This window comes from Macrotis lagotis, chromosome 7 (assembly GCF_037893015.1).
Source record: "Macrotis lagotis isolate mMagLag1 chromosome 7, bilby.v1.9.chrom.fasta, whole genome shotgun sequence".
Lineage (NCBI taxonomy): Eukaryota > Metazoa > Chordata > Mammalia > Peramelemorphia > Peramelidae > Macrotis > Macrotis lagotis.
Window position 1 is genome coordinate 110,120,949 of NC_133664.1, and position 16,156 is coordinate 110,137,104.

A 16,156-nucleotide genomic window follows, 5' to 3' on the forward strand; every position below is an offset into this window, starting at 1 on the left:
GGAGAATACCATCTGTATCCAAAAAAAAAGAATTGTGGAGTTTAAACAAAGACCAGAGACTATCACCTTTAATTTTTAAAAAAATGTTATCTTATGTATTATTTAAGTTTACTATCTCTTATATTTTATTTTTTTCTTAAGGATATGATTTTTCTCTCAACACATTCAATTTTTTTCTTCTTTTCTTTTTTATTTTATTTTATTTTTTAGGATTTTGCAAGGCTTGCCCAAGGCCACACAGCTAGGTAATTATTAAGTGTCTGAGACCAGATTTGAACCCAGGTACTCCTGACTCCAAGGCCGGTGCTTTATCCACTATGCCACCTAGCCGCCCCTTTTATTTTTTTAAGAAAGATTTTATTTATTTTGAGTTTTACACATTTCCCCCATTCTTGCTTCCCTCCCCACCCCCCACAGAAGGCATTGTTAGTTTTTACATTGGTTCCATATTATACAATGATCTCAGTTGAATGTGATGACAGAGAAATCATATCCTTAAGGAAGAAAAAAGAAAGTATGAGATAGTAAAATTATATAATAATATAACTTTTTTTTTTCTAATTTGACAATAATAGTCTTTGGTCTTTGTTCAAAGTTCATAATCCTTTCCCTAGATATAGATGGTATTCTCCATTGCAGATGGCCCAAAATTGTCCCTGGTCCAACACATTCAATTTTGATCATTGTATAGCATAGAAACAATGTAAAGATTGTCAGACTGTGGGGAGTAGGGGGGAGGGAAGTGAGTTTGGGGGAAAAAATTTTAAAATTCAAAAAAAATTCAGGAAAAAAAAAGAATGGTTCTAATCATGTCATTTCTGTATCCTAGCCAATAAACTCTACTGGCTCCTCATTAACTCTAGAACCAAACAGTATTATATCTTTCTTTTTCATTATTATATCTTTAAAAAAATTATAATCCTGTGTGAGTCTTACAATGTACATAATTATTAACAAACTAACCATGATTAGCTTGAAGAAAAGAATATTCATAGAATACCAGAAGCTGACTTCAGGTAGTTGAAAGATTGTCATATGGGAGAGGACACAGAGGCCTTAGCTTCATTATGTTTGACCACAAAAGGTAGCACCAGGAACAATGTGTGAGTATTTGTATGAGGCAAATTTCAACCTGATGTAAAGAACTTCTTAATAATTCCAAAACTATACCCAAAGAGCAACAAAAATGTGCATACCCTTTGATCCAGCAATACCACTACTGGGTGTATACCCTGAGGAGATGATGAAAAAGGGAAAAAACATCACTTGTACAAAAATATTCATAGCAGCCCTGTTTGTGGTGGCAAAGAATTGAAAATCAAGTAAATGTCCATCAATTAGGGAATGATTTAGCAAACTGTGGTATATGTATGTCATGGAACACTATTTTTCTATTAGAAACCAGGAGGGACGGGAATTCAGGGAAGCCTGGAGGGATTTGCATGAACTGATGCTGAGCGAGATGAGCAGAACCAGTAAAACATTGTACACCCTAACAGCAACATGGGGGTGATGATCGACCTAGATGGACTATTACCCTTAATTTAGGGGGAAAAAAACCTGATATCTTATTGTCTAATCTATCTATCTCTTATACTTTTAAGTTTCTTCCTTAAGGATATGATTTCTCTCTCATCACATTCAATTTGGATCAATGTATACCATGGAGAAATGTAAAGACTGACAAATTGCCTTTTGTGGGGGTTTGGGGGAGGGAAGTAAGATTGAGGGAAAATTGTAAAACTCAAAATAAATAAAATATTTATAATTAAAAAATAATAATTAGGGTCTCCAATAGCAACAACAGTCTTCACCTGTATCAAATAGCTTTTTACTCTACAGGCTTGTAGTGATTAATTTTTTTTATTTTTCCATTCTAAAAGAGGGAGACTTCCTATTTAGGGGGAAGAGGGAGTTGTAATGAAATTCTCAGAACTAGGATGACGATGCACCACTTGACATCAGACTGCTTTTTTTTCCTCAGACCAACTTTTGGTCCTGGTTTGCTCCAGTCCTCAGAACTGATACCTCCTGATTCACAGCAATCATCAGCTGAGGCTGCATTTGCTACTCGAGGGATCTATCCAGAAGAGATACCATCAGTGGCTCGACCCCGGCCTGTTGGAGGTACTTCAGGTAGGTTAATAATATTTGCTCAAAGCACTTGACTTCAATTTTCTGGACCACACTTCTGAGTATCGCCCAGAAAGTGTTTAGTACTTTCCTTTTTTTCTTTTCTTTTGTTTTTTACAAGGCAATGGGGTTAAGTGACTTGCCCGAGGTCACACAGCTAGGTAATTATTAAGTATCTGAAGTCAGATTTGAACTCAGGTCCTCCCAACTCCACTATCCATTGCATCACCTAGCTGCCCCTTGAATATTTTCCTCAAGAAAAAAAGTCCCTTATAATTGCCAAGTGTTATTCAGAAGTGGTTGTCCTAATTTCACATTGATCATATCCAAAAGTAAATGGTCATTCTGCGTTTAAATTAAACATGTTGCTGGTATGAAAAGAGTGCTATGGTTCATTTTTCAGTCCTCTGGACTCCTGATCTATTACAGCACAGCAAGTCTTTCAGACTTGTTTTTCTCTATGTTTTTGACATGTTCTCCTGATTTTGCTCAGTATCAGTACATAGAAATCTTTCTAGTTTCCTCTGAAACTGTATTTTATAATTTGTTATGGCACAGTAGTATCCTATTACACTCTAATTCCATATTTTATTTAGTTCTTTCTCAGTTGATGGATGCCTCCTTAGTTTCTCATTTTGGACTTCTATGCAAAGAGCTACTATAAATTTTTTAAACACATAAAGACTTTTCCTTTTTATTTAATATCTTTGAGTTCTTGACTTAGTAGTAGTAGTATAGCTAGGTCAGAGAGTAAATACAGTTTGGTAATTTCTGGGTCATGGGTCCAAATTGCTTTCCAGAATGCCTGGACCAATTTACAGCTCATTTCTTTATTTAAGAAGGAGACAGAAAATCATTCCAAATAACTTTAAATAATGATCTAACCAAATTCTAGAGTGGCAGAATCCACAAAAACACCAAGTGAAACAATTTTCCAGCCCAAGACAACTTGGAAGACTTGTGGGAAGGGTCTATTGCACAGGGTTGGAAGGGGACCCAGTCATGCCAGAGCAAACCAGCTCCAGCTGGGAATAGACTGTTGGGCACCTGGGTCCATGGCAGTGATGGCAGTTTCCAGACTTCTTAGCTCACAAATTGCCAAGGACAACTTGTAGGAAAACTACCCCACCAGAGAAAGAGAGAGAGAGAGAGGAGCCCAGCCCAGCACAGGCCTCAGTGAAGATCCAGCCCTAGGAGACCAGGAGTAAACCTGAGGAGCTACCCAGCAGTGGCTTCAAGAGTACTCATCTCATGGACAATAAGGGGGTCAGGGGAGATTGCAGAGATTTCTTTGCTATCCTTAAGGCAGAATCTGTTGCTTCACCCATACTTAGATCCAAGATGAAGTCTGGAGCTCCAGTCTTGGGAAAAAGAGCAGAAGCACAACAGAGCTTACTGCCTCTAGCAGAGCTGGGACCCTTCTCATGTTTCCAGGGCAGAGGAGAGTGCTTGTAGTCACCCACAGACCAGAGCACAGGCCAGGAAAGCAGTTTTAACATCTTATAAGACCTTGAAGGAAGTGAGAACTTGCAGATTCTTGGCAGGCGGAATCCCAGAAAACAGCTGCAAAAAACCTTCAAAAGCTTGGGACGGTGTATCCTCCACCCTGGAAGAAGAGCCCCACCTTAACAAAGAGTTAAAATCAAGTCATAGGCTGGGTAAATGAGCAAACTATAGAAGAAAATAATCCCAACTCTTGACAATTATTTTGTTCCTAGAGGGATCTATAAAATACATACATACTCAGAACATAACAAAATCAAAAGTTCGGAATCTAAAGCCACCAAGAAAATATGAATTGTCTCAGGTGATGGAAGAATTCAAAAAAGATTTTGAAACTCAGATAAGGGAGGTGGAGGAAAAATGGAGAATGGAAATGAGCAATGCAGGAAAATCATGACAACCAAGTCAGCAGCTTGGTGAAAGAGATTCAAAAAAAATACTAAAAGAAAATAGCATCTTAAAAACTAGTTTGGATCAAGTGGAAAAAAAGTAGTCCAAAAGGTCGTTGAGGAGAAGAATGCCTTAAAAAGCAGAAGAAAATACAAAAACTCTCTCTGGAGCAAATAATTCCTTCAAATGTCGAATGGGTAAAAGGTTGGAGGAAAATATATTTCGCTTCAGCTGAAGTAAAAAAAGCAGGGGTAGCAATCCTTATCTCAGAAAAAGCAGCAGCAAAAATAGGTAGCATTAAAAGAGATAAGGAAGGAAACTTTATCCTGCTAAAAGGTACCATAGACAATAAAGTCATTTCAGTACTGCATATATATGCACCCAGTGGGAGAGCACCCAAATTCTTAGAGGAGAAGCTGAGAGAACTACAGGAAGACATAGACAGCAAAACTCTACTAGTGGGAGACCTCAACATCCCACTCTCATATCTAGATAAATCAAATCATAAAATAAACAAGAAAGAAGTTAAGGAGATAAAAAGATTGATAGAAAAATTAGATATGGTAGACTTGTGGAGGAAATTGAATGTGGATAGAAAGGAATATGCCTTTTTCTCTGCAGTACATGGAACTTATACAAAAATTGATCATGTACTAGGACATAAAAACCTAATGATCAACTGCAGAAAGGCAGAAATAGTGAATACATCTTTCTCAGATCACAATGCAATAAAAGTCATATGCAATACTGGGCCAAGGAGATGTAGACCCAGAACAAATTGGAAACTGAATAACCTCATTTTAAAAAATGAATGGACCAAAAAACAAATCATAGAAAGAATTAATTAATTAATTAAGTTATCAATTAATTAAAAGAATTAATTAATTAAAAGAATTAATCATTTTATCCTAGATAATGATAATAATGAAACATACCAAGACCTATGGGATTCATTCAAAGCAACTCTCAGGGGATATATTATAGCTCTAAATGCTTACATGAATAAATTGGAGAAAGAGAAAATCAATGAACTAAACATGCAACTAAAAAAATTAGAGAAAAAACAAATCAAAAATCCTCAATTAAATACCAAATTAGAAATTCTAAAAATTAAAGGAGAAATTAAGAAATTCGAAAGCAAAAAAACTATTGAATTAATAAGTAAAACCAAAAGTTGGTATTATGAAAAAAACAACAAAATTGATAAACCTATGGTCAATTTGATTAAAAAAAGAAAGAAAACCAAATTGCTAGTATCATAAATGAAAAAGGTGAACTTACCACCAATGAGGAGGAAATTAAAGTAATAATTCAAAATTATTTTGCCCAACTCTATGCCAATAAATTTGGTAATCTAAGTGAAATGGATGAATATTTACAAAAATATAATAACCCAGGTTAAATGAAGAAGAGATTACCTAAACAACCCTATCTCAGAAAAAGAAATTCAACAAGCCATCATTGAACTCCCTAAAAAAAAATATCCAGGGCCTGATGGATTAACAAGTGAATTCTACTAAACATTTAAGGAACAATTGGTTTCAATTCTATATAAACTCTTTGGAAAAATAGGGAAAGATGGAACTCTGCCTAACTCTTTCTATGAGACCAACATGGTGCTGTTACCTAAACGAGGAAGAGTTAAAACAGAGAAAGAAAATTATAGACCTATTTCCCTGATGAATATAGATGCACAAATCTTAAATAAAATCTTAGCAAAATGATTACAACAAGTTATCACTAGGATAATACATTATGATCAAGTAGGATTTATTCCAGGAATGCAGGGTTGGTTCAATAGTAGGAAAACTGTTAGTATACTCAGTTATATCAACAACAAACCTATCAGAAATCATATGATCAAATCAATAGATGCTGAAAAAGCTTTTGACAAAATACAGCATCCATTCCTATTAAAAACACTAGAGAGTGTAGAATGAATGGACTGTTCCTTAAAATAATTAGCAGTATCTATCTGAAACCATCAACAAGTATTATATTCAATGGGGAGAGGCTAGAGGCATTCCCAGTAAGATCAGGGGTGAAACAAGGGTGCCCATTATCACCACTACTATTCAATATTGTATTAGAAATGTTAGCATCAGCAGTTAGAGAAGAAAAAGAAATTGAAGGAATTAGAATTGGGAAGGAAGAGACAAAACTCTCACTCTTTGCAGGTGACATGATGGTCTACCTAGAGAATCCCAATAAATCGTCCAGAAAACTACTGGAAACAATTAGCAATTTTAGCAAAGTTGCAAGTTATAAAATAAACCCTCATAAATCCTCAACTTTTCTATATATGTCTAGCAAGATACAGCAGGAAGAGCTAGAAAGAGAAATCCCATTCAAAGTAACCTCAGACAATATAAAATACTTGGGAGTCTATTTGCCAAGACAGACTCAGAATCTTTTTTTTGAAAACAATTATAAAACACTTCTTACACAAATTAAATCAGATTTAAATAACTGGGCAAATATCAACTGCTCATGGATAGGGAGAGCTAATATAATAAAAATGACAATTCTACCAAAACTAAACTATCTGTTTAGTGCCCTACCAATCAAAATTCCAAAAAAAAATTGCTTTAATGAGTTAGAAAAAAAATTGTAAGTAAATTCATATGGAGAAATAAAAGTCAAGAATTGCCAGGAGCTTAATGAAAAAAAGTGTAAAAGAAGGTGGCTTAGCCCTACCTGATCTAAAATTATATTATAAAGCATCAGTCATCAAAACTGTTTGGTACTGGCTAAGAAATAGAGTGGTGGACCAATGGAATAGACTAAGTGTTAAAGCAGGAGATGATTATAGTAATCTGCTGTTTGATAAACCCAAAGAGTCCAGCCAATGGGATAAAAACTCCCTCTTTGATGAAAACTGCTGGGATAATTGAAAGTTAGTATGCAAGAAATTTAGATTAGACCAACACCTCACACCCTTTACCAAGATAAGATCCAAATGGTTACAGGATTTAGACATAAAAAACAATACTATAAGCAAATTAGAAGATCAAGGACTAGTTTACCTGTCAGATCTATGGAAAGGGGAGCAGTTTATGACTAAGGAAGAGTTGGAGAACATCACCAAAAACCAATTAGATGATTTTGATTACATTAAATTAAAAAGCTTTTGCACAGATAAAAACCACTGTAACCAAAATCAAAAGAAGTGTAGTAAATTGGGAAACAATCTTTACAACTAATGATTCTGACAAAGGACTCATTTCTAAAATATACAGAGAACTGAGTCATATTTTTAAAACAAAAAGCCATTCCCAAATTGACAAGTGGTCAAAGGATATACAAAGCCATTTTACAGATGAGGAGATCAAAGTAATCCATAGCCATATGAAAAAATGCTCTAAATCATTAATTATTAGAGAAATGCAAATTAAAGCTTCTCTGAGGTGCCACCTCATATCTCTCAGATTGGCCAATATAACCAGGAAGGATAATGATCATTGTTGTAAGGGTTGTGGGAAATCTGGGACACTTTTACACTGTTGGTGAACCTGTGAACTCATCCAACCCTTCTGAAGAGCTATTTGCAACTATGCCCAAAGGGCAACAAAAATGGGCATACCCTTTGACCCAGCAATACGACTACTGGGTCTGTACCCTGAAGAGATGATGAAAAAGGGTAAAAACATCACTTGTACAAAAATATTCATATCAGCCCTGTTTGTGGTGGCAAAGAATTGGAAATCAAGCAATTGTCCTTCAGTTGGGGAGTGGCTTAGTAAACTGTGGTATATGTATGTCATGGAACACTGTTGTTCTATTATAAACCAGGAGGGATGGGAATTCAGAGAAGCCTGGAAGGATTTGCATCAACTGATGCTGAGTGAGATGAGCAGAACCAGAAAAACACTGTACACCCTAACAGCAGCATGGGGGTGATGATCAACCTTGATGGACACACTTATTTCATCAGTGCAACAATCAGGGACAATTTGGGGCTCTCTGCAATGGAGAATACCATCTGTATCCAGATAAAGAATCGTGAAGTTTGAACAAAGTTCAAGGACTATTCCCTTTAATATAGGAAAAAAAACCTGATATCTTATTGTCTGAGCTTGTTATCTCTCTTATACTTTATGTTTCTTCCTCTCTCATTACACTCAATTTGGATCAGTGTACAACATGGAAACAGTATAAAGACTGACAATTGCTTTCGGGGGAGGGAAGTGAGATTGAACGGAAAATTATAAAGCTCAAATAAATAAAATCTTTAATAAAAAGAGAAAAATAGGAGAGGAAAGTAATGGGGGGTGTAGGTGATATAAGAGAAGGAAGACTGGGAGAAAGTAGTCAGATGCAACATAATTTTGAGGAGGGACAGGGCGAAAGGGGGGAGAGAGAATGAAATAAATGGGGCAGGGTGGGGAGGAATAGGATAGAGGGTAACATAGCTAACAATAGCCACTGTAGGGAAAAAAATATTAAAACAATTTCTCGGATGGACTTACAATAAAAAATGCTATCCAATCCAAAGACAGAGCTGATGGTGTCAATACAGACTGAAATATACTTTTTTCCCTCGTTTTATTTTTTTTTGAGAGTTATCTTTCTTGGGGGGGGGGATGATAACTTTTACAATTTGACTATTGAAGTAATGTTTTCCTGGCTAAACATTATTAACCTACACCAAGTAACTTTCTTTCTTGATGCGGGTAGTGGGGTAGGAGAAAGGGAGAGAATTTGGAATTCAAGGTTTTGGAAGTAAATGTTGAAACTTGTTTTTCCATGTAGTTGGAGGAAAAATTAAAAATTAAAATGAAATAAATAAGGAAATCATGAAAAAAATAAATATTTTGTTAAAAAAACAAGAAAGAGGTAGGAGGGTTCTGATTGTTTTAGGTTTGTTTGGGTTTTTTTAGGTTTGTGAAAAACAGTTTTAAGGTATAAGCTGGGAAGATGAGAAGAGTAGTAAGGAGGGGAGTAGTGGTTATTTTATGTCTTTGATAAGACTTCCATTTTCTGAGGTGTTAATCTCACCAAAGCACCCTTCCTGATTTCTCTTTATCTAATCCCTCTTTTCTCTTGCTGTTCTTTTCTCTTCCTTTCCCCCCTTTATTCTTCTTCCCATTTTTCTCTCTTCTCTTTTTTGGTCACTCTAGCTCTCTTGAAAGACCAAAAAAAGAGATAAAATTTATTCTGGTTCCTTTTTCCTCCAACCCCAAACCCTAGTAATCAGTGTATTTAATATTACTTAGGTCATTACTAGACTAGATAGCCAGTGAAATCTTTTGCTCCAAAACTTGAATCTGAAAAATTAACTTTTGTAGCCTATCAATCCACTTAAATCTTTACACTTAACTTTTCTTTCTTTTTTTTCCCCCTCTGTTCTTACCTTTCTTTTATTTCTTTTAGGTTTTTGTGGGGGTTTGGGGGGGGGGGTTGCAAGGCAATAGGGTTGAGTGGCTTTCCCAAGGCCACACAGCTAGGTAATTATTAAGTGTCTGAGGCCAGATTTGAACTCAGGTACTCCTGACTCCAGGGCCAGTGCTCTATCCACTGTGCCACCTAGCCACCCCTCTTTCTTTTATTTCTGAAAATTATTTCCCTGTGCTTGGAAGAGATATTTGGAAAATAGAAAAGTCAAAAGTTCAGTACATATTTAAAAATATATACTTCAAATATAGTTAGAAATATAAAATTTCAGAGTATTTTTTAGCCATCAGACAGAAAAGCTTAGATGTTTTGGGAAAAGTCAAAAATTCTCAACATAGAAACAAAAATTTATTCTATATAGTTTGTTCATAAATGTTATGTCTGGTCATTTATGTGGGTTTTTCTTGTTCTGACACTTCCAAAAGGTCCATGATTTCCATAATTCTGACATTGTTTAGTAGACTGCCTTTATGAATTTTGGTCAATATCTGATTTCATGATTTTTACCAGGAATGATTTCCTGAATTTATACAATATTGTCATCAGATAATAAAACCATAGTTCATTTTTAGATCTATACTCAGAAACTTTCCATCAAGAAGGGACCTGCCAGAGATTATGCTGTATTGGCATAGCCTTTAAAAACTCAGGGTCACCTATAATTACAGACTTACTAGTTGAAATCACTCCTAAATGTTTCTTACAAACATTTTGCTCAATTTTAAGGAACTTAGATTCTATAATCTATAGTTTGATGTCAGTTTTTTGAGACGTGGAGAAAAACTTGACAAAGAAATAATTAATGTGCTTTAGACAGTGTTGTCATTAGATAATAAAAACATAGTTCATCTTTAGATCTGTACTCATAAACTTTCCATCAAGTTCTTTTCTGGGTTTGGTGTCCTCCTCAAACCAGTACAGAAAGTATATGTTTTCAGAAAAGGAGATGAATACAAAAAGAGGGAACCCCTCCCAACTAATGTGGATACTCACCTAGCTCATGATCTGAACTGTTACTGTCTATAATTTCTGTACCTTCTAATGCTTTGGACATCTGAAAACTGAGATTTTTGCCTTCATTTAGGAACATTTTCCTCTTCTCTCTTATCTGTCATTTTGTTTCTTGATTTTTTTTTTGTGAGGACATTTCCATTGCCTTTTTAAAAAATGGATCATAAATTGAGGTGGCTAGGTGGTACAGTGGATAGAGCATCAGCCCTGGAGTCAGGAATACCTAAATTCGAATATGGCCTCAGGCACTTAAGAATTACATAACTGTGTGGCCTTGGGCAAGCCACTTGACCCCATTGCCTTGCAAAAACCTAAAAAAAAATGGATCACAAATAGCTTTTGCCTTCTTATGAATATTCTCCCACAATCTGCCACTCCACTCCAAATACTCCTTTTTCCAAGCAACAGACAAGGTTAGTAAGTAATTATTGATTCAGCAACTGAATTTGTTTTGTTAAACTGTTAAACACACACACACACACACAAGCACACACACATACACAGCAAACTCAAGATTATTTCTGTCCCAGTCTAAATCACAGATGGATAAATTAGTATTTTAGAGAAACTATGCTTTATTATTTGAAATGTGTAAATTAGTCTGAAAATGCGTTAACGGTAAAACTTTGGAGACATCATGGTCTGGCATGCACTTGAGAATTAGTCAGAATCACACAGGTTCTATAAATTATGCTTGAGCCTTTGACTTTTGTGACTTTGGACAAGTCTCTTTCTTTTTAGTACCCTGGTTTCTCTTTTTGATATTTGTGCTATACTTCAGGGATCTGTGACTTCCTCCATTTTACAAGAGATCCAGAGCTATCCATTCTTTAATAGTCAGGTAGATAGTGTGAATGACTGGTTTCACTGCTTCAGTCATGTGTGTTTTGTTTTATTTTTACTTCAGATTTTACCTCTTCTAAGACTTAGTAGCAAGTCTTTTGGAGTTGCTATGGCCAGCCCTCTTGTCCTAACATCCAAACTTAATTGGGGACGATTGTCACCAGGCCTGTACTTGAATTGAAGCACTCTCAGATTAGTGGAACCTTCCAGAAACATACAAGCATTGGCTTTGAAGATTCAGGGTCACCTCTGTGCCTTAGGGAAGAGACTGGAGCAGGAGTTTATTCAATTAAGATTCATTTTTTTATAGAACAGAAATATCAGTCTTCACTGTCTGCTTTCTTAGCTTGGGTGTTTTCAGGTCTAATAACTCATGTAAATTTTTGTGAAATGCTGAGTTGCCGCAGTAATAAATATTGACTAAGATTTTTCTTCTTAAGGTTCACAGATACAGCATCTCACACAGGTGGGCATCACCAGCAGGATGGGAGTACAACCAGTAGAGATTCCTTCCAGCAGAACAGGCCAGTATAGTGGGCCAGGATGGCCCTCCTATCAAGGGGAAGACGAATCTGGGAGGAGAGATGCTGTGAGTAGTTTTTGTTTGAATCATTACTGAACCTCTGACACAATTTAGATATCCTTGGGATTCACTTGCCATTCTTCCTCAGGCCAATTTGTTGTCTTACTTTGTTTCTCCTTCTCTTGGCTATTTTCTTCCATGTTTCTTAAAAACAAACAAACAAACAAACCCTACAATCATTTTCTATTATAAAAAATCTTCTCAACTAGTGAATACTGGATTGAAACCCCCCCCTCAATAAAACTCTAAAATATAAACCACTTACATTTTGAAGAAAAAGTAATGCCATCAATAATATATAAGAAGTCAACAAAAGGCATAAATTAAAAAATGAGGAAAAGAATTTTAAAGTTAGTATTAGCCAAGGGCAGGTGGGTGGGCAGAGGATAGAGCACCAGTCCTGGTGTCAGGAGGACCTGAGTTCAAATGCAGCCTCAGACACTTAATAATTACCTAGCTGTGTGACCTTGGGCAAGCCACTTCTCCCCATTGTCTTAAATAAGTAAAATTTTTTTGAAAAGTTAGTATTAGCTGGGGTGGTTAGGCGGCACAGTGGATAAAGCACCGGCCCTGGAGTCAGGAGTACCTGGGTTCAAATCCAGTCTCAGACACTTAATAATTACCTAGCTGTGTGGCCTTGGGCAAGCCACTTAACCTCATTGCCTTGCAAAAAAACCCCTATAAACAAAAGTTAGTATTAGCATAATAAAATACTGTATAATGATAATTAAGTGCTATTAGCATACTATGAATTTTAATAAAATAATAATGATAATAGTTTGTTTTGTGTCCCTTTATACCATGCTCAAATTATAGATTTTATTTTATTTTAGGGTTTTTTTTGCAAGGCAATGAGGTTAAGTGGCTTGCCCAAGGCCACACAGCTAGGTAATTATTAAGTGTCTGAGACTGGATTTGAACCCAGGTACTCCTGACTCCAGGGCCGGTGCTTTATCCACTGTGCCACCTAGCCGCCCCAAATTACAGATTTTAATTACAAAATCATGAAGTCAGGAGTGAGAGGGAAATTATTTTAATTTCTGTTCCCTTTGATAGAATGTGCTATTTACTTTGAAACAGATGTTAAACTACAATCAATTAATAAATCAGCATACATTTATTAAATTTTTTTTTAGGTTTTTGCAAGGCAAATGGGATTAAGTGGCTTGCCCAAGGCCACACAGCTAGGTAATTATTAAGTGTCTGAGGTCGGATTTGAACTCAGGTACTCCTGACTCCAGGGCTGGTGCTCTATCCACTGGGCCACCTAGCCGTCCCCATTAATTAGATATTTTAAGTCAGGCCCCATATTAACCAAGGACACAAAGACAAGACAAAATAGCTCCACCTCTGAGGAAGCTTCTGTTCTAATGTCACCATGGAGAGAGCTGAACTTGAAGTAAGCAAGACCTGAGTTCAAATCAAACCTTCAACACTTAACCATGTGACTATGGTTTCTACCTTACAGGGTTGTTGTGATGGTCAAATATTTACTTAAAATACTATGTGATTGCTAGCTGTTATTATTAATGAGGAATACACCACATAATATAGAATTTTCTGTGCATGATATATGCAAACATCATAGAACATTATATAACCTTGGATGGTGAGATAATAACAGCTGGGGTGGGGGATAGGAGTAAGTGGTACCTCCTGCAGAAAATAGTCCTTGAGCTAAGACTTGAAGGGAATAGAGGGAGTGGGAATAATGTGTGGGAATACTAGAAAGGTAGGAAGGGACAGACTTTGAAGCCTTAAAAAAAAAGGGTATATATCTGATCCTAAAAGAAGCAAGCAATGGCTATAAGTTTATTGAGTAGGAAGGTGACATAGTCAGATTTGTGCTTTAGGAAATGAGAAAAAAATGATTCTTTTTCTCCTATGTTAATAACCAATTATTGAATTAGGACTAAGATTTCCCTTTTTTTCTGTTTGCTCATTCAGAAATCAGACAGAATTTGAAATGTAAGACTGATAATGAGATGGAAAACTTAGATCTCATCAAGAGGTAAAGAAATTCTAGTTTAGGTGAATTGGTGGATTCTGACCCATTGTTTTAATTGGACAAGTCTTGATGGAGTTGGATTCTTCTTTTAATCTAGATTATCCTAGATAGGCTGGTACTGGTATATATAAGTCTCTTTGATCAAGTCTGAATGATCACAGTCATGTCCTCCACCCCTTATTAGAATAAACCTACCTCTCATTATAATAGTAATTCTCTTTTTAATTGCCAATCAATCAAAGTTGATTGACACCTGTTGAAAGCACCAATTCTTTCAAGGTTATATAAGTGTTAAGTGATTTTTAATTAAGGAGGGACAGCCAAAAGACCATCCTTTTATTAACTATTTGCAAAGATTATAAAATGAGAATCACACAGAAACCAAGTCTCTTCAACTTTTTATATATCATAGTAAATCTCTTTGGGGACAGTATAAATTGATTAGAGAGAGAGACTTGATTGAATCAAAGACATCAAATAGGAAAGCTAAAAATTTCAGTAAACTAGGCAAGAGGTGATGAAAGACAAAACAAGAGTAATAGTTAAATGAGTGAAGAGAAGGGGGTGAATGACAGATGTGAAGGTAGAAATGAAAATATTTGGAGTTGCAATCAGCAATGGCAACAGTGGAAAAATATGAAAGTAACTTTTGTGATAGACTTATCATAAAGAGTGTGATCCACCTGCGACAGAGTTGGTGGTATTGGAACACAGACTAAAGCACATTTTTTATTATTATTATTTTTGGGGGGGTGCAGGGCAAATGGGGCTGGGTGGCCCACCTGGGGCCACATAGCAGGGTGATTATTGGGTGTCTGAGGCCGGATTTGGACCCAGGTGCTCCTGGCTCAAGGGCCAGTGCTCTGTCTGCCACCCAGCCACCCCTACTATTATTACTATTTTATTTTATTTTGGGGTTTTTTTTTCCTTTTTTTTTTTTTGGTTTTTGCAGGGCAGTGGGGTTGGGGTGGCTTGCATGTCACACAGCTGGGTGATTGTTGGGTGAACGGGGCCAGATATGGGCTTGGGTGCTCCTGGATCCAGGGCTGGTACTCTGTCCACTGCACCACCTGGCCATACCTACAATTATTACTATTATTTTTTTTAATTTTAATTTTTTTCTCTCCCCTTTACTTATCGCTCAAGCGAGTCTATTTGGGGGGGGAAGGGGCATTTCGTTTACTCTTAAACAAGAATATTTTATTAATGTATAAAAAATAATTTGTACAAAATGAGAATAAATAAATATTAAATAAAGAAAATTTCAAAAAAGAAATGAAAATATTTGGCAATTGAGTTAGATATGTGTACTAAGAGAGTGTTAGGAGTTGTGATTTAGTACCAGGGTTTTAAATTTAGGAGATTAGAAAGTTGGTGGTCTTTCAACAGAAATAGGGAAATTAGAAAAGCAGATGACTCTTGGAAGAAATATTATGATTTCAGTTTGGATATGTCATGTTTATGTCATATGTCATATGCATATGTCATCTATAGGCTATCCATTAGAAATGTCCAACAGATAGTTGGTGATGTGGGCCTGGAGCTCAGGATGGAAATTAGTACTGGATATGGAAATCTGAGATTTCATCTGTATAGAAATGATGGTGGAAACCTTGGAGCTGATGAAGCTCCCTGGTCAAGAAAATAGAAGAGAAGGTCCAGGAAAGAACTTAGGGTATATTCATGGAAGTTGTGACCAGAATTAGCCAAAGTAGACTTTCAGGTAACATTTGTATGACAAATGCCTGAAGTTCATCTTTTAACTCATAGTTATTTAAATATTTATTATCTTATATGCCTGCATTAATATAGCTATATGTAATTTATAATGTTTTTAAAAACACTTCATTAGGTGACATTTGAAACATTTCCAATAACAAACTAATCTTGAAATATCTAATTAACCTCTTTACTTGTTCCATAAGAACATGGTTCCTCATACAATGAGAGAAAATTTAGTTAATATGTGCGAAAAAACCCTATATTATGTTGGCACAAGTGCTTTCTGCAAATGTCTCATCTGTTTTAATAAAGAATATTTTCTTATTATTACAACCAGGAGGCTGCCTGGTTGTAAGAGAAAATTTTAAGTGGGGAAAAAAAAATCTTTAAAGCTTTGTCTTTGACATTATGCCAGAACTTCAGCTAAAGGAATTTATAATGAATGTCCCTTGTGTATGACCTTGATCATATCACATAAGTTTTCTAGACTTGAGTTTTCTCATTTGTAAGATGAAGGGATTAGATTGCATGGGCCATAATTCTACCCTTGAGTAGACAAAATAATGCTT

The 16,156-nt window shown here is 35.8% G+C and overlaps 1 protein-coding gene across 2 annotated transcripts in view; it reads left to right on the forward strand.

Moving 5' to 3' along the window:
• KIAA1549 (KIAA1549 ortholog) overlaps nt 1–16,156 on the forward strand; it is a 180,503-nt gene that overhangs the window by 157,393 nt on the left and 6,954 nt on the right. For both annotated transcript variants that reach the window (XM_074193588.1, XM_074193589.1), the window contains exons 18-19: nt 1,985–2,136; nt 11,715–11,863. In XM_074193588.1, the coding sequence (XP_074049689.1) occupies nt 1,985–2,136; nt 11,715–11,863 (301 nt within the window). The remainder of the gene's footprint in view (nt 1–1,984; nt 2,137–11,714; nt 11,864–16,156) is intronic.